Source organism: Plectropomus leopardus, chromosome 10, assembly GCF_008729295.1.
Source record: "Plectropomus leopardus isolate mb chromosome 10, YSFRI_Pleo_2.0, whole genome shotgun sequence".
In the NCBI taxonomy this organism is placed as follows: domain Eukaryota; kingdom Metazoa; phylum Chordata; class Actinopteri; order Perciformes; family Serranidae; genus Plectropomus; species Plectropomus leopardus.
Window position 1 is genome coordinate 22,507,533 of NC_056472.1, and position 21,784 is coordinate 22,529,316.

At 37.1% G+C, this 21,784-nt stretch overlaps 1 protein-coding gene across 6 annotated transcripts in view; it reads right to left on the reverse strand.

The window, feature by feature from the left end:
- Positions 1 to 21,447, reverse strand: part of dcaf6 (ddb1 and cul4 associated factor 6) — a 53,029-nt gene extending 31,582 nt beyond the window's left edge. For all 6 annotated transcript variants that reach the window (XM_042494288.1, XM_042494286.1, XM_042494285.1 and 3 more), the window contains exons 1-8: positions 21,045 to 21,447; positions 12,826 to 12,887; positions 7,279 to 7,371; positions 6,373 to 6,558; positions 6,175 to 6,288; positions 4,310 to 4,445; positions 2,879 to 3,090; positions 825 to 918 (exon numbers count right to left, since the gene is read on the reverse strand). In XM_042494288.1, coding sequence (XP_042350222.1) covers positions 825 to 918; positions 2,879 to 3,090; positions 4,310 to 4,445; positions 6,175 to 6,288; positions 6,373 to 6,558; positions 7,279 to 7,371; positions 12,826 to 12,887; positions 21,045 to 21,141 — 994 coding nt within the window. In that variant the 5' untranslated portion in view covers positions 21,142 to 21,447. The remainder of the gene's footprint in view (positions 1 to 824; positions 919 to 2,878; positions 3,091 to 4,309; positions 4,446 to 6,174; positions 6,289 to 6,372; positions 6,559 to 7,278; positions 7,372 to 12,825; positions 12,888 to 21,044) is intronic.
- Between the last annotated feature and the right edge of the window lie 337 nt (positions 21,448 to 21,784).

A 21,784-nucleotide genomic window follows, 5' to 3' on the forward strand; every position in this document is an offset into this window, starting at 1 on the left:
AACCTCTGTGCATGGGGCGGCTGCTCTACCAGGTGAGCAACTGGGCACCCTATGTAGTGTTTTTTGTTGTCTGGTCTCCACTAGCCTTGCAAGTAAACTATTACTACCGCTGAACAAATAAAGAACTCGGTGACTACAGACGATAACTGATGTCTCACAGGATAACTGTTTGGATTTCAGGGAAGTGAGATCCAAAAACACACTTTAATTTACAGCTTATTGCCATAGTTGCTGCCAAAGAGAACAAAACGGATATCTTGGGGATTGTAACGTTAATGTTAAATGTAAATAAAGAGAAATTTTACATACAGAATAGACATATCCTCGCAAACCAAACGTTCATTATTTTCATTTTGTTCATAAATTAGTTCTATTGGTCCCCCTCTACATCTGTGTGTGTGGGTTTTACCAATCTGAACAAATGAAATGTATTTAAATATGCTTGTGACTAAACCTCCTATGTTCACTGGATCCTTTTTTTTTTTTTAAACAGCGTTTTTTTTTAAATTCATGAAAAACAGCAATTTTGGACATAGGAGGTTTATGCCCGACTGTCTTGGCCAAGACATTTGCAAAGGAGATCTTATATGTTACTGAGGCTTTTCATTGTTTAATAAATTTGAAATTAAACTAAACATATATCAAGGTAAAAAATCTAAAGGTCTGGCTGGCAAAAATCTAAATTTCAGGGGTGGACGGGGAATGGGGGGAACGTTTGGGAAACTGTCCCAGAAGCCGGATCTGTAATTTGAGACCTCTTGCTTTAAACTCAACAAGCAGAACCACGTACATGTCAGTATCTGTGCTGACTGCTCTGATCTTACCGTCTCTCTCCCTCTCACTCTCGGGGCGAGCTCGGGGTCCAGTGTCGGACCAGTCACCTCGTAGACGGAGGCGCTTCACTGGAGGCTGCCTCAGCTGTGGAAACACACACACACGCACACAGGGAAAGATTAGCAGTTTGTCAGTCAAAGCATGGTCAAAAATAGCTCCGCTGCCAAAGCAAAACACTGCTCGTCTCTGTCAGTGTCCTCTTTAATGCACCCCCTCCTTTCTGGCTGCTCCACTGAAGTTGCCTCCACTCTCCAGTCCTCTGGCGCTCTTTGCAGGGCAACAGGCTGAGAGCCAGGAATAGAAAAAGGGGGTCTTAGTGCAGGGACTATCAACTGCTTTACTCAGGAAACATCGTCAGGTCTGGTTATGGGCTGGCGGAGGTGAAAAGGAGCAGCGGCTGACAGAGATAGTAGAATAAATCATAGAGCAAGAAATGAGGTTACAGGTGGAGAAAAGGTAGACGTAATGGGCATTTGCTTGGCTGTCCACTCTACCTCAGCCTGAACTATTTTGGAGGATGGAGGAACACTGCCTGCGTCGGTCGCTGTATTTGGAAAGGAATGTGTGTGGTGGTTTCATCCCGACACAGCTGAACTCACCACGAGGCTTTCAAACACTGGCACCATGATCCAGCACATTCAGACACATGTCAAGACCAGAGCTCACAGTAAACACTTCAGACGACATGCTCACTCAAACAGAAACATTTAAGAAACACACGTAAGAGGAACACATTAAAAAATTATCTTAGATTTTGTTTTTTTTTAAAATCAATAATCCATTATGCCTTTTTTCCTTCATCACGGTGTTTCTTCCCCGCTCCCCTTTTCTTCGGGGTCATTTGCTCCACTCACTGCTGCATCAGCCAGTGCAGATTTAGCACGGATGTCTGCAGAGCTCTTAGAGAAGCTGACAGCCACAACAAGGTCTCTTGTTGCGTTTGTTTACAATAATCATCCCTTTCACTGCCTACATGGGAGACACTGCTTGGCCACATGCGCTTATGTTTATTTTCCACAAGTAGCACCAACTGGGCACAGCCTTAGAAGATGTAAACTACACCGAATTCACCCATTTTAAGGGATAGTTTGGATATTTTGAAGTGGGGTTGTATGGGGTACTTATGAGACACATTAGGTGTTGGCTGACAAACCCTCAGTTTTGTGTATTGTTGTGGGAGGCGTCAGCAACTAAATATATTCAAGCCACTTACTAGGGATCGACCAATACTGATTTTTCAGGGCCAATACTGATACCAATATTAGTACTTAATGAAACAGTATAAAATACAAATATGCCAGAGTTAGCAGGATTGCTAATGTATATAGTGTTTATTAAAACTGATATTCATTGTTTTAATTGGGGGTTGACAGATTATCGGCCTTGCCGATTATCTTTATTTTAATGGCCGCTGATAAAGAATTATTTAATGAAAAAGGAAAGGCAGTCTGCATTACATGCAAAGAAAGAGAGAGCTATTTTTATTCTTTCATTTCCTAATTTAAGCTTCACTGAACCTTGTGAAGAAAAGTTGCTGGGAACTTGCTGTACATGATGCTGAAAATTTTAGTTTTGATTAATCATTTGCTAAAGGCATTTAAACAAAGAGTGTTGGAGTTTGTTAAATTCCAAAATTCAAAAGTTTGATTTTTATTGTAAATGCATATCAGCTCCAAATATCAGTTAGCGGTCTCATTAAGTACTAATAATCTGTATCGGTATCAGCCCTGAAAAAACAACATCGGTCAACCTCTAATCCATTCAGTTGTTGTTGAGTTACTTTGCTGAAAATTACAAAAGTGAATGTCATGATTGGACAGATTTCAATGAGATTTATCCTCTTGGGACAATGAATATATGTGGAAAAATTTACAGGAATCCATCGAATAGTTAAAAAAAACTCACTCTGGACCAAAGCAGTGGACAGACAGACGTTACCATCCAGAGCCACGATGTCACATTAGCGTAACTACAAATATTTACTTCCTATCAGGACTCGTGATGGGATGAGAGCTGCGTGACTCGAGTCATCCTGTGCACTCACCTCCTCCCTCCTCTCCTCGGACGGGCCCTTCAGCTCTCGGGCCTGGTCGTCTTTGGGATCGAACAGGTAGATGTAATCGGAGGAGTAACTGACCAGCACCTCCTGACCGTCCTCGCTGTAGCAGAGAGACGTCACGCGACAGGACTTGTTGGACAGGTGAGTGGGGACGAACCTAACGCACATACCCGTCGTCCCCCGGCCCATGTAGTTACCTGCGGATGAGACAGAAAGACCCTGAACGTCTGGATGAGGAGACGGGAGATACAGGGTGGCTCTGGTAGATCCTCAGACTCTCTGCTGCTCACTGCACCGAAAACTATGTTTTGGATCCAAAATGTGAAATTCGTTGCCTCTGAATCTGAGGACAGCAGCATCAATCTATATCTTCATGATCTTGTTAAAAAAAATCATATTTTTAGCCTTGCTGTTAATCTGATACCATAACTCAACTGCCATTGTACATTTCTGCTCATTTTGACCAAAAATGTTTGTTTAAAGAAACTCACTATGAACAACTTAGTCAATAGTATTAATATAGTTAAAATATATTTCCACTGACAAAAAAAGATGCTTCTGATCTGCTGCTGTGTCATAAACCAAGCAGTATTTAGTCTTTGTCACATATTTGCATAAAAACTCTCAGAAAATGTGAGGTCTGCTCCAACTCTAAAACTCTATTTGCCTTTTATTAAATAAAACACTAAATTATAACTGTAGCTACACTGTCATTTGTATTGTCCTTTGACATTTTTATCCTCTTAGCCGACTGAAACCTTTGTGAAGTTTCAAACCACATTTTATTAGATACATTTATACATCCCTAAGTTTAAGAAAGGTCATAAAAACATTGAAATATCACAAGGGTTTTACATAAAGAGAAAAAAACACTACGTCTTTAATGTATTTTTATGACTAATGCAAAGCACATTAAAATACCTTCTCTTTTTTCTTTTGTTTTCATTCTGAGTAGAAATATAATTTTATGTTGGACGGATGCTCTATAAATAAAGTTTGTGATGTGTTCAAGTTCTCAGGAGCTTTTAAGCAGAAAAGGATAAAATCATATTCATGTAAACATCCAACAAGAGATACACGGGAGCAAACACGGCACCGCAGAATGAGACTACAACCCAGAGAGAAACCTCTAAAGCCTTCTTTGTAACTTCTATCTCTCAACTTCACTTATTAATAACAGCTAATTACTGCAAAGGCAGATTACAAAAACCAATCTGCCAAAAAAAATAAAGGTACATTGTAATATAAATGGCCTTTTTTTGCTACGTGAAGCTCATTTCTTCCTCTCAAGGACACCTGCATTGTCTTGAAACATAGAGGGAGCCAAAAACTCAATGTGAATGCTTTATAATAATATAAATATAGAGAAAGAAGAAGCTAAGTGAATGCTGTCGGCCTGCAGGACCTGCAGTTTACCTGTCGCTCTGGTGCCCAGCATGCGTCTGTCGTAGATCCGCACGGAGCTGTCAGAGCAGCCCACAGCCAGGTAGTACGGCACCAGAGGAGAAATGGATATCGAGGTCGCTGCCCTTCGACAGTTTATCAGGATATCCTGAAATCAAAGAAACACAATAAGAAAAAGTACTCAGAGGCCAAATAAAAAAGTTCATGAGCCTGACTCTGAAGTCAGCAACAACTGATGAGGCATTTTAAGAATCAGTTTTTACAGTAACATAAATCTGAGGGCAAACATTGCAGCAGTTTGATCTGGCTGTGCAATTAAGGAAAAAAACATTTTCACTGTTTTTGTTATTTTTCAGCTGTGGATGTCCCTTTCAGAGCTGCGACTATTTCAGTCAAAATAAATAAAATCTTTTTTTTTTGTTTTTTTTTTAAGCAAGAAAGCCACATTTTTTGCTGGTTTCATGCTTTTTAAATGTGAAAATTTGATGGGTTTTTTCTGTCATACATGATACTAAAGTGGATTTTTGAACTGCTGGTTGGGTAAAACATGAAAGACGTCAACTTTGGCTCAGGGGAATTACACAGAGCATGTTTCAGTATTTTCTGTCATTTAGCTATCAAAATGATTGATTTGAAAAAGAAAAAAAAAAACAATAGCCAGCTTAATCTAAAATAAAAATAATTATTAGTTGCAGCCCTTGTCCACTTGTTACATTAACAGGTTGTGGGGTAATTAAGCAGGAGGTAACAGAGTCCGGTAAAACTACTCTGACGGTCTTAAGGTCACACGCACTGATCTCAAACAGGAAACACGAGAAGATGCAACACAATCTAGAAGGAATGACTTCTCTCAGACACACACACGCACACACACACACACACACACACACACACACGCAAGCTGTTTGTGAAGAGGATGGCTGCGAAGAGAAACTCATATCAGAAAAGTAAAAAAATTAAAGAAAAAAAAACATAAATGAAATTGAAGGAGGTGGGAGAAACTTCACTGATTGAAATAGATATTTATAACGCTTTATAATCTGACCCACTGAATTCTACATGAGATTTTTTTATCGTCCACACTACTACGTATCAAACATTTGAAAAGAACTAAAAGTTAAGATTACTAACCTTAAAAAAAATAAACAAATAAATTATTGCCCATATCTGCCACAACAAAAAATGTCCACTAATTAACAACTAACCATATATTAGTGATACTAGCTGCTTTTGGACTGCAGAAACTTTTCATAGTTTTACCTCTAAGCTTCATTTTTCTCATATTCTCAACACAAAAACACAATCACAGTCTTTAGAACGCCATTCTAAGGGTCTTTTTTAGCTCCTGTAAGGCGTCTTCAGACTTAACAGTTCTGGGGACTCTCAGAGAGAAATTGCCACTAGGGAGAAGCAGCGCTGGCAACTGCTATTTCATTAAAAAAAAAACTATTAGCCATGCAAACATCATACAACACAAAACACTAAAACAACAGCTGGTAACAAAATAAATGGAAGAAAATACAGACCAAAGGACCAAAAATGAAGCTGTTGGTTGACTATCCTGGTCTGTGTGACGATGATACGAGAGGCATTTGGTAAATTATATATATAACAAAAGAAGATGTGACCAACTATTTTTGAGATTATATAATGCATCATGTGTAAAAAATAATTAAAAAACAGATGTATTAAAGGCATTTTAATACCAATCAAGGTCTTTTTTTAGATGAATAACTAACATTTAAGCCTTTTTAAGGATCTGCAGGAACCTTGGATATTTAGTTTTCAGGGCCCCCCCCCTGCACCCTCAGTGTCAATGCCTGACCATAAATCACCAGCTGAAAAGAGAAAAAAAAACATCCCGGCTGTCACCGTACATCTTTGCAGTCTTCTTTAGTGCAGCTCGTCTTTGTACGGAGGTCAAACCATCGCACCGTGCCGTCCTCCCCACACGACAGAAACGTGTAGGGGTCATTTGGTACCGTCATAATCTGACAAAACAGAAAGGGAGGCAGAGGTCAGGAGGCAGAAACCCTGAAGAAGAACGATGTGTAGCATACACTCGTCTCCAGTACCTCATAAGCTGTTCCATAATGGCAGGTGAACTGACACTGTCTGTTGTGCTCGGGACTCTTCTCTGTGTGCGTGTAGTAGATGATGCCGTCTCCGGAGCAGGAGATGATCTCCTGATCATTGGTGTGGGGCATGAACTTAGCGCTGAAGATATTCGCCCGATGACCCGAACGTATGGACTTCTTGACCTGCAAAAGAGAAGCAAAATTACACGATGGCTGTTGGAAAGTAAACAAGGCTGCGCCAAAAGGCTTACTATAAAATATCAAGGTTGGAAGCTCTGAATGTCTGTCATCGTATTTTAGGACATTTTCATAACCCAATTAAAAAAAAAAAAATCATTACAAAGTCAAGGTAACATGGCATGACTAACTGATATGTAAATTGTCATTTTGTGTATAATGCATTCCTTTAATAATTTTTTAAATTAATTAATTAATTTATTTATTTTTTAAATTTGACCCCATCACCCAAACTGTCATGCTAGTTGAGCTTCAAGTAATTACGTAATTATGTGCAATATTCTCTTTTATTTAAATAGCTTTTTACATTTATGCATATGTAGGTGATGAGCATGTATGTTTGAACTGGTGTGTTAGCATAAGTGTGTGTGTGTTGTTGTTTTTATTAACTTAATAGCTTTTTAACTTTTACTATTTATTTTAGTCCTTTATTCATAATTATATTTTATTGAGCTCTTCTAGGGTAGTACAACTAAATTCGACTGTAAAATGACAATAAAGGTTTTCTAATTCTAAATGGCAAATTCTGCTGTAAAAAAAAATCAGTTTCATCTGCTTTTTGTTCATAGACAAAATATAATTTACCCCCCTTTGTTCAACTTCAGTCAATACAGTCAGAGATTTTCAGTGTGCATATATGGTGTCACTTTATTGATCAGGACCTACCTTTTTGTTGTACGGGTTGGAGATAACCAAAAAGGTGTCGTCTGACCCCGACAGGAGATATTCACCTGTGTCGTTCCAGGATATAGTATTAACCTGCAGAGAGAGATAATAACTCGGATCATGAGAACAGATATTTACTTTATTAGTGCTGAAAGGATTAGTTGAATGAAAGAAATTTGAGCGACACCTATTATGACAAAACATTTACTGATTCCAGCCTCTCAGATGTAAGTATTTGCTGGTTACTTTCTTTTCTTCATTATAACAGTAAACAGATTTTTTTTTTTTAAAAAAAAAGAAAGAAAAAAGACATTACTAGTCATTAAAAGTCATTACTTTGTGCTCTGATAAGAGAAAATTATAATTTTTTTTCGATACATATTAAGTCTGTCAGCGTTAACGTGTTAATTGCAGTGCAATTAAGGTCTGTAATTAAAGCTTAAAAAAAATCCATGTTAATCGCCAGCTGAAAATTTGCAATTAATTGCACTTTTAAAAAATAATCATTTGACAGCTCTAATGCGTATTGACTGAACATTTAAAACAGCTTCAGATCTCATTTGAGCAGCACTGATACGCCAGCTGAGCTTTCTTGCTCTCTCTTGTTGTTTATGTTTCCAACAGTCATTCTGCTGTTCTCTACTACAAACCAAAAAAAGAAAAGCCTTTGTTATATTATAGCCTTGGTGTAACATTTATCTTTCAATAACAATTTCAGCCTTTATGCCTTCAATACTAATGTAGTATCAAAAATTTTATTACATTTAGACATTTTTCAGTGTATTGTATTCAAGTTAGAAATTACAGTATTGTGTAAGCAATTCTAGCTTTTATATATAAAAAAAAATGGCAATGCAGTGCACTTCCCGTTTTGCAATGTTCAAAAAGCAATCGGTACCTTAATTAGATCACAAGAAAAAAAAGGTTGGGAACAACTGGTCTAAGAGATTAATAAAAAAAAACAATACAGAGATTAATTGATGGAAACAATTGTTAGTAATGGAGCAAAACTGATGAAAAGCCCCAATAAACTGAGCACTTTTAAAAACAGAAAATTTCAAAAAAAATCTTTTTAGAGTGCAGGATGTGAAGTATATTCACATGCTAAGATGTTTGACAGCTATAATATTGCTTTAATCTTTAAAGTCCAATTAAAAATGATTTTCTTTAACATGCTCATTAATATTTAACAAAGCTTACCATCAAATCTTGGTCACACGTTTTAAATGAATCATAACCTATCCAAAAAGTAGAGCACAAAAACATTCAGCTTGTACTTTTCTATAATTCCTTGTGGATCAATATGTCATTAAAGCATGTTTGTTGCAACTTCAGTGTTTCATTGTCACTCTTCATTTCCACAGATGCTGCAATCACCACATCCTGCAAACTGAACCCTACGCTCAGTCTTACAACTTGTTTTAAACAGTTTTCGATCGATTCTGATGTTATCGAAATCGAAACGTTATCAGACCGCAGGGTGGAGTCCAGTGAATCTGTCTTGTGATGAAAGATTAACAGACAGATGGGGAGCAGCACATTCAAATGAGAGGATGAGGAGATGTCGAGTATCACTGAGCCTTTTTTTAAACACAGGTCTGAGTACGTTGTGTAACCATGTGGAGGCACCACAGGCCAAAAGCCTAACAGTCTTAATCACCTTCTACTGGCACATTTTATCAGGTCTACATCTATGTTATATTGTCATGTGTCCTAAAACTCATATTTTTACTGTGTCGACTGGGAATAAACTGGAAATGTGTCATTCTTCAAAAACAGCATCAAGAAGTTGTGTTTCATAAGTGACACAACTACTTCCTTGTTTTCAGTAATTTTGCAATGACTGTTTCCCACTCATCAGCGCTGAAAACCTCATCCAAACTCTGGCATGGTTGAGGCGAGCTCTGACACCTATAGAACAATTCTCAAGGCCATCCACTTACTGAGAGGATGCAGCTTATAGTTGAGACGTGTTGCAGATTATTGAGAGCAACAACAGAAGAATGTGTGACATTTTCACACAGCCAATGTCGTTATATGGTGCATGGTGGTGATCTATTAGTATGCGAGTGGGGTGGGACATTTTTCTATTCGTTTGGTGTATTTCGTAAAAAAGAAAACCTTGAAAAAAAAATAATAAACATAATATTTTATTCATATAGCTCTTTTTAAAACACAAGGTTACAAAGCTCTTCAAATTTAGATAAATACACTCATAAAAATTAAAGTACACTTACAAACACATACGTAAATACATAAATACCCCCAGATGTAAATTCAAATGTGTGAGAAAACTCCTGCTGAGAGTGAATATAAACAAGTCTGCCGGCCCGGACAACATTCCTGGACGTGTACTAAAAACCTGTGCTGATCAGCTGATTAATGTTATAACTGACATTTTTAACATCTCACTCTCACAAGAGACTGTTCCCCTGCCTCAAGACAGCTGTCATCGTTCTTGTGCCTAAAAAGTCTGCTGTGTCTAGTCTTAATGACCCTTAATGATGAAGTGCTTTGAGAAACTGGTTCTCTAGCACATCAAAGTCAACAACAAAGTCCCTGTCAGCCTGGACCCTCACCAGTATGCTTTCAGAACCAACAGATCCACAGAGGACGCCATATCTACTGCTCCTCACTCACCTGGAGAATAAGAACAGCTACATCAGGATGCTGTTTGTTGACTTCAGCTCAGCATTCAACATAGTCTTAACACTCTTGGCTTCAGAACAACAATCTGCAACTGGATACTGGACTTCCTCACATGCAGACCCCAGAGAGTTAGGATTGGCAGTCACACCTCCTCTACATTAGTGCTAAACTCCGGAGCCCCCCAGGGCTGTGTGCTCAGCCCCCTCCTGTTCACACTGTACACCCATGACTGCACTTCCAGACATCAGGAGAACTTCATTGTGAAGTATGTGGACGACACCACCATCATCAGCCGTATTACAAACACAGATGAGAGTTTATACCGGGAGGAAATCAACAATCTTGCAGAGTGGTGCACAGAGAACAACCTACTGATCAACGTCAGTAAAACCAGTGACCTGATTGTTGATTTTATTAGGAAGAAGGAGGCAAAGACACACATCCCTGTCTACATCAGAGGAGCTGAGGTGGAGCAGGTGAACAGCTATAGGTTCCTTGGAATTACCATCAATGAGAAGCTATCATGGTTATCACACATCACCACCCAGATTATAAAAGCATGAAAAAATCACACATCACCACCCAGATTATAAAAGCATGAAAAAATCACACATCACCACCCAGATTATAAAAGCACGGAAAAGGCTTTACTTCCTATAGAAACGTAGGAAGGCTACATTCCAGAGCAAGATCCTGGTAAACTTCTACAGAGGAGCAATAAAAAGCATCCTGACTGGAAACATCACAAACTGGCATGGTTTGTGCACGGCCCAGGACAGGAAGGCTCTACAGCCGGTGAGTAAAACTGCCCAGAACATCACTGGTTCCCATCTACAGAGCATCAGTGACCTCGGTGAAGTGAGGTGTCTGCACAGAGCCCAAAGGATACTGACAGACAGCAGCCAATCCAGCCAAAGTCTGTTCACCCTGCTGCCATCTGGAAAAAGATACAGAAGTATTCGCTGCCGAATAACCAGACAGAGAAGCTTCTTTCCCCAAGCTGTGAGATTCCTCAACTCCTCCTTCGACGCCAAAAAGATGTAGCAGGATTTAGGGCCAACTTTAATTTCATTTCTTCTTATACGACGTTTAAGAAAATTTACAATAAATCTACCTTGTACCTTGTATACATACATACATACATACATACATACATACATACACATATGGACTATACCTAGCCAACATTTTGCACTCAGGGGAAAAAATATTAAAAAGGCCAAACTATGCAAATGAGTTTTCAGGAGCTGCTTGAAGCAAAGCACAGATTCAGCATTTCTGGTTATATACAAAGGGAATACTGCTCCAGAGTTTGGAAGCGTATATTTGGGAGCATATTTGTATTTGGGAGCATATTTGTATGCCTCCACCAATCTTTCAAGCTGCAGTCATACATGTCTGTCCATTCTCACAAGAAACCATGACAGCTGACAATGATTTAAAAGTGGATGTTGCTGCAAAGACGCTAAAATGTGCTCCACACGTGTCCTTTCTCTGCAGCACTGAAGATCTACGCAATCGTCATCACTTTATCCTACCAGACATTTGTCTAATAATCATATTTACATATGAATTCTTGAGTTATAGCCAAACGAGTGTTTTGTGAGGTCACTGAGTCCAAATGGTCGTTTGTGCCAAATTGGAAAAAATTCCCTCCCTTCTTAAGATATCTCGTTCACGAGAATAAGACGGATATACAGATGCAAAACCCCAAAACATGATGCCTTCAGCCTCGGCTGTGCAGAGGCGTAAAAATAATATTGATGCACAAAGTAGTATATTTTTTTTCCTTTTTTAAAATTTAACAACCTGCACACAGTGCGGGTACAGAAAAAGTTATATGGCATAAGCCTCCAGTCACATGGTGGGTTCATTGCTGGAGAGAATGCTGTTATAGCCACAGTTTGTCAATTTTATTCTCATATTTTCATCTGTGCAGCCTTGAGTTGATTGTTTTTCTTTATAGCTTCAATAGTTTTGATACTATGTATCAAAAATACCAAAACTATAAATTTGTTACTATGTATCAAAAGCACTATGTATTTATTAAAAAAATATCGTATCGAAAAATATAAGTATCGATACTTATAACAACCTTAATGGCATGCACTCATTTTTTTCTTTTTTCAGTGGTGTAGTTTCTGTGATCTACAACTTCCTGGAGAAAAGATGCTACATCAACCACCCCTCTAATTCCAAACTAATATGGGCTATCATATCTTGAGTTGATCATATTGTTGATAATAGTCTATAAAGACTTAAAAGCAATGGCAAATGTCACACATATTACCAGAGCCCAAAGGGAAAAGTACAAATTTCTTTACAAAAAAAGTATACATGCAACAGAAAAAAGCAGGAAATCAGCACATTTTAAATTTTGTTAACAGATATTGTTTGGTGTAATTAATTCTATAAAAGACTTATATGTGAAATTAATAATCAAAACTATCTTTTTTTAAGAAAAAATACTAAATTACTTAATTGCCACAAACATTCCACAATATAAACAGAATATTTAAGCCTTTAACTAAATAAAACTATTAATATATTCATAACATGTAATAAAAATGTCCCTCATTCTTGTTAGTGCAGCAGTTGTGGTAAAGACGAGGCGGGTATTAAAGTGAAGCTCTCCTGTGGTTGTTGTGGTGTTTTGGACGGACTGACGTCTGGGCTGATAGTGTGACAGGACGTGTGACTGTTATGTCAGCTTCAGGTTTCTCAGAGGTATTAACCACCTGGCCTGAAGTCAAAGATCGGCTCTCTGTCAGACTTGAGGCTTCACTAACTGACTGAGGAAAAGAGGCACAATGTGGTGTTTTTCCACACAAGACAACACAAACTGTTATTTTTCTAGGACAGAAAAAGAACAAATAGATCAAAATTTGATGCACTTACGCAGCCATCGTGTACATTCAGAGTCCCTTCGAGCTTCAGTCTCTGGACAAATTCTCTTCTACCTGTAAAAAGAGACGAAAAACATCTTTTAAAAAAATGACAGGTCAACTAGCTTCATTTCTTATCCTATCGATTGAGAACCCAATTTACATTGACATTCACTCTGTCAAGTCAAGTCACATCTATTTATAGAGCACATTTAAAAATAACACACATTAACACACATTAAATAACAAATAATAAAATATCAAAGAAAATAAAAAATTAATAAAATAGCAAATAAATAAAACAGAGACATGATCAAATAAAAATGCAGGAAAAGATCAAATAAAAACCGTCATAAATAGTAGAAAGTCAGTAAAATCGATTAGAGAATACAATATCATGACACTAAAATATAGGCAGTATCAAGCACTGTGGTCGGCCACGTCATTATAATAATGTTTTAAAGGCTAAAGAAAAGAGATGGGCCTTAAGACACTTTTTAATTGTCTCAGTGGATGGGGAAGAAAGTTCAAAAGTTTGAAATCCTTTGAGTCAAACGCTTGACTGGTTAAATTCAGACATCTGAGCGGACTGCTCTATATTTCTGAGTGTTTTTCCTGCTTTTAGGGTTGTAGAAAGTCCTCTTCACTAATGGATGTTATTTTGTGTGAGGAGTTTGTTTTGTACATGGAGAACAAAACGCTGTAAAACCAGACTGACAACTAAAAGAGCAGAAAAAGACAAAGATTCTTCTGAGCAACAGTTCAAACATTTTCAAAATTTTAACATTTCAAATGTCAAGTTATGCCATGATGCCACTATGTTTTTAGATGAAAAAAAAATGAATTACTTTTTCTTTTTTTTTATCATCACAGCCTGGGATCTGTCAGTGATTTGCAGCAACACTGAGCGTGACAGTGCACCAAGTGGAAATAGCATGTAATTTCTAAAAATATGGTTAACAAAAAATCATCAGGTGGAAAAATAGTAAAAATGACACCTAGAAATGACACAATGAATGTTTTATGCTTTGATGGCTGTGGGATCAAACATTGCAGCTGGAATTGGTTTCAATGCTGCATTTTTTTTGGACTTAACAGTACGAATGTAACAATTTAGTTTAAACCGTGTATTTTGGACATATTGCAGGAGCTGAGCTGGAAATTGCAAGATTAAACAAAAATACACATCCTTACCAAAATGTATACCAAATGCATGAACACAGACCAAATGAACTAAATAAATAAAAAGAATAAATTTAAAAAGGGCATAAAATGCACCAAACAGTCCAGGGGGGGTTAATAAAAGAAAGTGGAAGTTTAGAATGAATATATGTGCAGACTGAAGTAGAAACAAGTTCCTGTTTTACTGTCGAGTGCACAGTAATGCCAATAACAGGCTGCAATTAACAGGAAAAACTAGCAAATCTATTCTTCAGATCTCACAACAGAAATAGAGGGTTAGTTGGGGGAAGCAGCAGCACTGCAGACATATCAGCAGAAAAAACTATGACAACTGACAAATCAGCTCGAACCTTGTCACTCTAACCACCGATTACACTGCAGAGGGCCCAAAGAAAAGCAGGTTCCCAAAATATTTGGTGCCCACTTGCACTGTTGTGTTTCAATAATAACTGAGTGTCACTTGTACTTTTCTAATCTGGAAAGTTATTTGGGGGTAAAATGGTTCAAACAGTATTCTCCACTGCAGGGACATCGACTAAATGTCTGAATCATTTAATTGTTTTTCTTTTGGGGCCCAAACTATTTGAAATGTAAATAATAAATTGGTGTCTGAATTTCACTGATTTTATTTATTACCTTTGGATTTTATTACAGCCATTACTGAAGGAAATAATAAAAACAGCAATATAACAATTAATTCCCAACTTTTGTGTCTATCCATCCATCCATCCATCCATCCATCCATCTATCCATCCATCCATCCATCCATCCATCTGCCCATCTTTGTACTTTGCTTCTCTCTAGTTAAGTGCATTAGTAGTTGTGTGGTTGGGTATAAAATACCACATTAAACATTTGGATTCAGTATTTCCGCATCATGTACTGTATTATTCATGCAGGGGAAGCCTTCCTTGCACCAACAGATAAAAAAGAGAAATTTTCCTGCAGCCATAAGAGAAGAACATAAATGCAGGGGAAATGGTCTGATTAGCGTGTACTTTTACACTTTTCTTTTGCTGTATCATGAAAGGAGGGAAAATATCTTCTCTGAAGGATGGTTCTTCGGAGAATTAAGTGACAATAAAGCAGCAGTATCTCAAAAGGCATTTCTATTTTGATTTCTGGATCATATACATGTTCATCTTTAAAGAGGCAGCTTCAGGATGAGATGATGTCTCACATATTTCAGTCGTAAATAAATCTTTTAGTTATTTCTCATCCTGAGTGACACTTTTCTCATCATTTTTAAAAACCCATGCCCCAAACTAACTCTGGACAGGTTCTGTGTTTCAGTCTGTTTCAACTGTAAAAGAGACAAAATTCAGTGTACGGAAAACAGTCAGTATTGCAGTTGCTTTCCCACAATGCTTAGCACAAAGGAAAGAGGAGTATATGCACTCGGCTGCTAAAAATGAAAACCACAAAATAATTGTTACATTTTTGGAAATAGGAAACTTTTTGCTGCCTCTTAACTTAACTTGACATCCAACAGTGCGCTTATCTTTTTTAGTATAAATTGGTTAAGTATGTTGTCTTCTGAGGACTTCGGTGGCTGAGTGGTTAAAGCAGGCGCAACATAAATAAAGGCCTTGCTACAGCGGTCGCGGGTTCAAATCCAGCTCATGGCCCTTTGCTGCATGACACCCCATCTCTCTCTGCCTTTCATGCTATCAATCTGTCCTATCTAATAAAGGCAAAAATCTAAAAAAGGTATGTTGATATCTCTTTGTTTATGTTTTTTTGTGTTTTTTTTTTTTTTATAGGCCAGGTTAAGCGTGAACACAGCCTCTGTACATGGGGCGCCCGTTCTACCAGGTGAGCTACCGAACGCTCCAAGTGTGTTGATTTCTTGTACACAAACAGCATACTGGGACGCAGCAGCAGAGACTGCCATGACAAAGCTCTGTAGCAGTTTCCTGAAACATGCACACATCATTAAATTTGCTAACTCATTGTATTTGTTTGCTGTGAGAGATAATCGAAGAATGAAGGAACTTCAGTCACTCAGTGTGGGAATGTAGCTTTTATATTTTGAAAAAGTAATAATCAAATGAGTCAGTGAGAAGTTGCAAAAACGCTTGTGTTCATCCGATCGAGAGCTCTGACCTGCACTGACAAGTTTCATTAGTGCTGAGTCAGACAAGCAAGAATTTGTGTTGAGTGCTTCCTGTAAATGAGGAGGTATCTTTATTAAACCTGCCAATCAAAAGAACTACTACTACTTCTAAAAATAAGAGGAATATGAATAAGAATTGCTTCCTATTCCTATCATCTTTTCTCCTCCAGTTCCCCCTCCGCCATCATGGAGGATCTTCCAATCCCTGAAATTACAGCTGGGCATTTTATCTGATCCACCAACCAGCTCTTAGTGAGAAAAAAGGGGTCGACTGATATTGTTTTTTAAGGGACGACACTAATACCGATTGTTAGTACTAAATGAGACCGATAACAATATTTGGAACCGATATGCATTTACAATAAAAATGAAAATATTTCCGTAGAAATTTCAAATTTGGAATATAACAAACTCCAACACAAAACTTTATTTAAATGCCTTCAGCAAATGTTTAATCAAAACTAAAACATTCGATACCACACACAATAAGTTCCCAGCAACTTTTTTTATAAAGTCAAGTTTTTCATTAAATAACTGAGATAAAATGACGATAAATCGGCAAAATGTCATATACCAGGCCGATAATCTGTAGACCTGTAGTGATAAATGTTCAGCTCTTCTGCACGCAGTCTCCTCCCACTAAAACAGTGTCGCTAACCAACAGAGGCTGGTAGCAAGTTGAGGCGACAAAATCCGAAGTTTATCGTTTCAATGCAATTACATGATTGTGGATTATATTGATGCAGAACTGACAAGACTATTGTCTGCATATGACACCTTTTAATTTGTGCTTCTAGAGTTAGGTTTTTTTGCAGACAGGTAAGGAATTGTTAATATATTTCTTAAAGGGAGATTGGCGTGATAGAAATCTAGTTGTCTTTCAAATAGTGACCCTACAAGATCCCCAGTTTTTGCACAAACTCTTACTGCTTCTCCCATTCTTCACGTAGAAAACTGTTCTCAATGTCACTATTGAACACATAAATCTTTTTGAAGTTCAGGGAAAGCCCTGTAACACACACAAATTTCCTTTAACCTAGCTGGAAGTGTTTGTGGAATTAAATGCACACCGCTACTTGTTGCCCTCCTCCCCCTTTTTTGAAGCTAAATATAACCTACAAGAGCTCTGACCCACACATCACTGCATGTATCTTCTAGTGATAATACAATAACAGTTCCAACCGTATCTCAGTCAAGCTAAATACAGCGCTGACTAAACCTCCGTGGCACCTGCCCCACCTCCACAGGCTCATAAATCTTCAGTCAACCACTGTCAGGTGCCAACTGTTTGACAAACCACATTTCAGACCTCTCTGTCTCGCTGTGCGTCAGCGGCGCGGTCCTCTGTTTACAACGCTCTGCTGTTTTATCGTGTTCTGTCACAACCAGCACAGAAACAGACATACAGCAAAAAACACAACAAAATCTCACTAATGAGGACTTTCACTGCAAGTCAGCTCGGCCCAGTGAGTGTTATAGTTTTGCTCTGCTGAAGCATGAATGAAAACCAAAACTAAATGATTCTGAACTACATGGCACAGCTACCTTTACACAATGCAGACTACATCTATCGGTTTATTTTACTGACATATGATCTTAATTATATTTGCCAAAAAACACGACAACGTATCGAATCTTCTTTTATGATCATTTAAAAGGCACTGCAGAGTCGTGATACATTTTTATATTATTCATTTGAATAAATGCTGATGAATGAAGCAGCCTTCCCTTATTCAGTGTGGGAATTTGCTATTTTGAAAACAGGTTTGATATCAGAAAAAAAAAATTTAAATTGTCATTTATTTTCTTTATTCTGCTGTTTTTAAGTCTGTTTTCATAAGTATATTATTAGAATGGTAAATTAAATTAAATTATTCATTCATTGTTCGTCACTGCTTGTCCTCATAAGGGTCGTGGCTAAATTGTATTAATTTAAATTAAATTAAATTAAATTTGTGTTTTTTGTTTTTTTCTAGCAGGGCTGCACGACATGCAAAAAGAAAATCAGATTGCGCTAATTTTAACAGATATTGCAATTGCTTTGCGAGTCAAGGTTTTAATGGATTTTTGTATTTCATTTTCACTGAAATAAATATCTAAAAATTAGGATGTGATTTTTGCTTTGGTCTGTATAAACCAAGTGTATCCCCTTACGATCTGAATATGATTTGTCATTTAAAATAGTATGTTGTGTGACAAATATCAAAAAATGAACTGCAGCTTTTGCAATTTGGATTTTGCACTTAACCATAGTGCAATTTAGATATTATTTTGGTTCATCATGCAGCCATAATTTCTAGATTTCTTCTTCAAGGATAGGAAGATGATTTTCAGAATAGACTCGCAGACTGGATATAAATCACATGGCATATAAATCATAGGAACTTAGTATACTGACAAATACTCTCATTGTGCAATTTGAAAACAAAAATATGGAAAAGGTTAAAGAGAATTTGTATGAGACAGATGAATATACCTCCTTAACTGTTCTTGTCTCGGGTAGTTCATACTTTTGACTAGTTATTATTGTTTACATGAAACAGGTGTATATGTAGCTGGATGATAAGTTGAGCGCCCACTTTAATCCTTCTGCCTATAAATTCCTGCACATATACACATATGACCAGCTGTTTATGAATGACAAGACTAAGATGAATATTAAACATAGCTGGGAAAAAGGACTTTGGTGTTGACCTCCATGGATCAGATCTGGCACAGCGTTTTGTACAATGCCAAAAAAATACTGTATTAGATAAATTGCACAAAACAAAATATAATATAATTAATAAAGTATATGTGGCTCCTGAAATAAGCAGTAAATATGACGATTCAAGCTCTGTAACATGTCGGACATGCATAAAATCAGTAGGCACGTAGTTTCATTTAAGGCGGTCATGACCACAGATCTCAGTCTGGTCTGTTCAAACAGAGATTGAGAAATTATTTGGCATTAGAATAGCAATAGATCCAAAACTTTGTATTTTTGGTGCTCGCTCCATGTCTGGACAAAAGGCAGAATTGCTCAGTATCATGTTGAATGTTGCACACCTTTCACTGCATGTTTGGCTTGATGTGAATCCACCTACATTATCAGTTTGGTATGATAAATTATTATCAATTCTTCCTTATGAGAGACTATCTATTGTGCTGCAAGGAACCTTAGGTGAGTTTGTAAAACAGCGGTCTCCTTTCAGTGTGTATTTTGGTGGTCAGCAATAACCTGCGTTGGAGTAGACTGAGCGTAATATGCTCATTAACCTTTTTATTTATTTTTCTCCAAATTTCTTCTCTTTGTGTGTTTTTGTCATTTGTGATTTGTTTTGGTATGTTTGTGTTGTGTATACGTATTCATTTCAGGCCAGAGGTATAAGAAAGGTGTAATTTGACTATACGTGTATGCCGATCTCCTGATACGATCTGTTGTGTTCTTAAACGCATAAAAAAAGTATTTAAAAAAATTAATTCCTGCAAAACTGAAAACACTTTGTAATATCAGTGCTTCATAAATGCATTACATATCTGATCCCTGCTTTTTACTAAATTATTTTTGCTATTTTAGTGCCATAATTTAAGTAAGCATATACTATATACGGGGTTGTTAGTCTGTAGACGATGTCTTCATCCAGGGAAATTGCATCCATACTGTAAGAAATGTCCGTAAATTATTGTGACATCATAAAACTGTAAATAGGAAAACAATGAAACAGTGTTCAATTTAATATTTGTAAAATTGAACCAAACAAAACTGTTAACTTTAGAGTAAGAATATGCTGAAATAAATATATTTCTGTGATAAATTTACAGAATACTGCAGTTTAGACAAAAGAAAACTATTATTAAATTTAAACACAATTCTGTTAAAATTATAACTTGACTGTTAAAGTTAGATTTTTTTTTTACAGAATGAAACCATATTACATTTTACAAATTCGTAGCCTACAAATTGATTTTTCATTGGATCTCATCCTGAAGCTGCCTCTTTAAAGATTTAACTGATCCAGAAATCAAAATATAAATACTTTTTGAGATACTGCTGCTAACTCACCAATCCCCTGTGGATCCAAATTTAAACCAAAAAAAAGTATTTTAATGTCATTTAATGAGTGACACATCTGAATGTTCCTTAAAGCTTCAACTTTCCCATTGATGTTCACTCTAAAAAACGACAAAAACTTTTTTGCAGAAATATTAGGACTTTGCAAAAAAGTTTTTTACCTGCCCGTCATAGCTATTCGAAATTGGAAGAAAAAAAAGATTTTTTTAAATGTGGATATTTTCAATAATTAATTTAATTTGAAGGTTTTTACATATAATGTGACTGGCGGTGGAATTGCAGAAATGTTATTTTTGCCATCCAAACGTACAGTGTACATTTTACAGCTAAAGAAATCTAATTACAGGAATTTTACATTTGAATTACAAGTTTTAAATTGTTAAATTTAGGGTTTTCTTTAAAGTTGTTTACATCTTCGCTATAATTTTTATACAGAATTATTCTTGCAACCACAGCTACAGGATTTTGGGGTTTTTTTTTCGTGAAAAAATTGAATTTTTACAGGGCATGCATGTGCAACTAATGGGATATTTGAATGCGAAGATAAATATGATTTAGCTGTAGCTGTTACCTCATAAAAAAAACTGCACCATTAAGGATTATATAATCTTTAATCCCATCCATGTAGTGCTTTAGCATCACATCTCCTGTTTAGTATGACTAAATTAAATGCACAGGCTGCTAAGTTTCCTCTGGACGGCTCTGACTTTGCAGAAGTAGGAACTTAGCAGCTCTGTTGTGATTAAGCAGATTGAGGCACAGTCCTGTCTGGCTGTCAGTTGATCTGATTCCCCCTGCAGTGCTGAACACAAAGCTGAAATAATACAATCCTTGTCATCTCACCAAACGTTAGCATCAAAGAGGCTTGTTTTGTTCTTACCTAAATAGTTGGTCCTGATGGTGTTAGGCTCGTTGTATCCGATCAAACGTTTATTTACATCCCAAACCAGGTTTCCAGAGCAGGACATTGTGACCATATGTGTTTTTTAATTAGCAATAACATTGAAACTAAGCTAACCCGTTCCTGTTGATGTCGCCTTTTATCTATCGTCGCCCATGGAGATCAGTCCCTGAGTGTCGGGACAGCGATAACGTTAGCTCGCTGCGACACTCCGCATCGCTGGAGGTAAAATTCTCGCTGCTGTCCTGTCTCCGCTGTCCTCCCGGGTCCACACTCACTGTCCTCCCGCTGTCTGTGCTGCTAACTGTCTGTCCTGTTAGCCTAGCCTGGTTTATTTGTGCTAACAGGCAGCGGTCAGCTGTGTCCACACAACGCGATAAACTGCGTTCGTTGGCTGAGAGGGAATGGGTGCTCGTTATGTTGAACCGCGCAGCTGGAGCGGGCGGAGTGTAAGCAGGAAAACTGGTTTGATTTCCTTTATAAAGATGGGGGTAAAAGGCAACAAGCAATTTTTTTTTTTTGACATTTTATTTTTTTTAAGGGTAGGGGAAAATTAGAGTTATTTTAAAGATTAATGTATTTTTTTTCCTCTTCTTTTTTTTTTTTTTTTACTTTATTTGACTAAATTCAGGTATTTTTTGTGTACTTTTTGCTAATTTCTTGCTCATTTCTTGGTTCAAATGTTTCAAATATTTTTTAGGCACTAGGGAGGGAGTTAT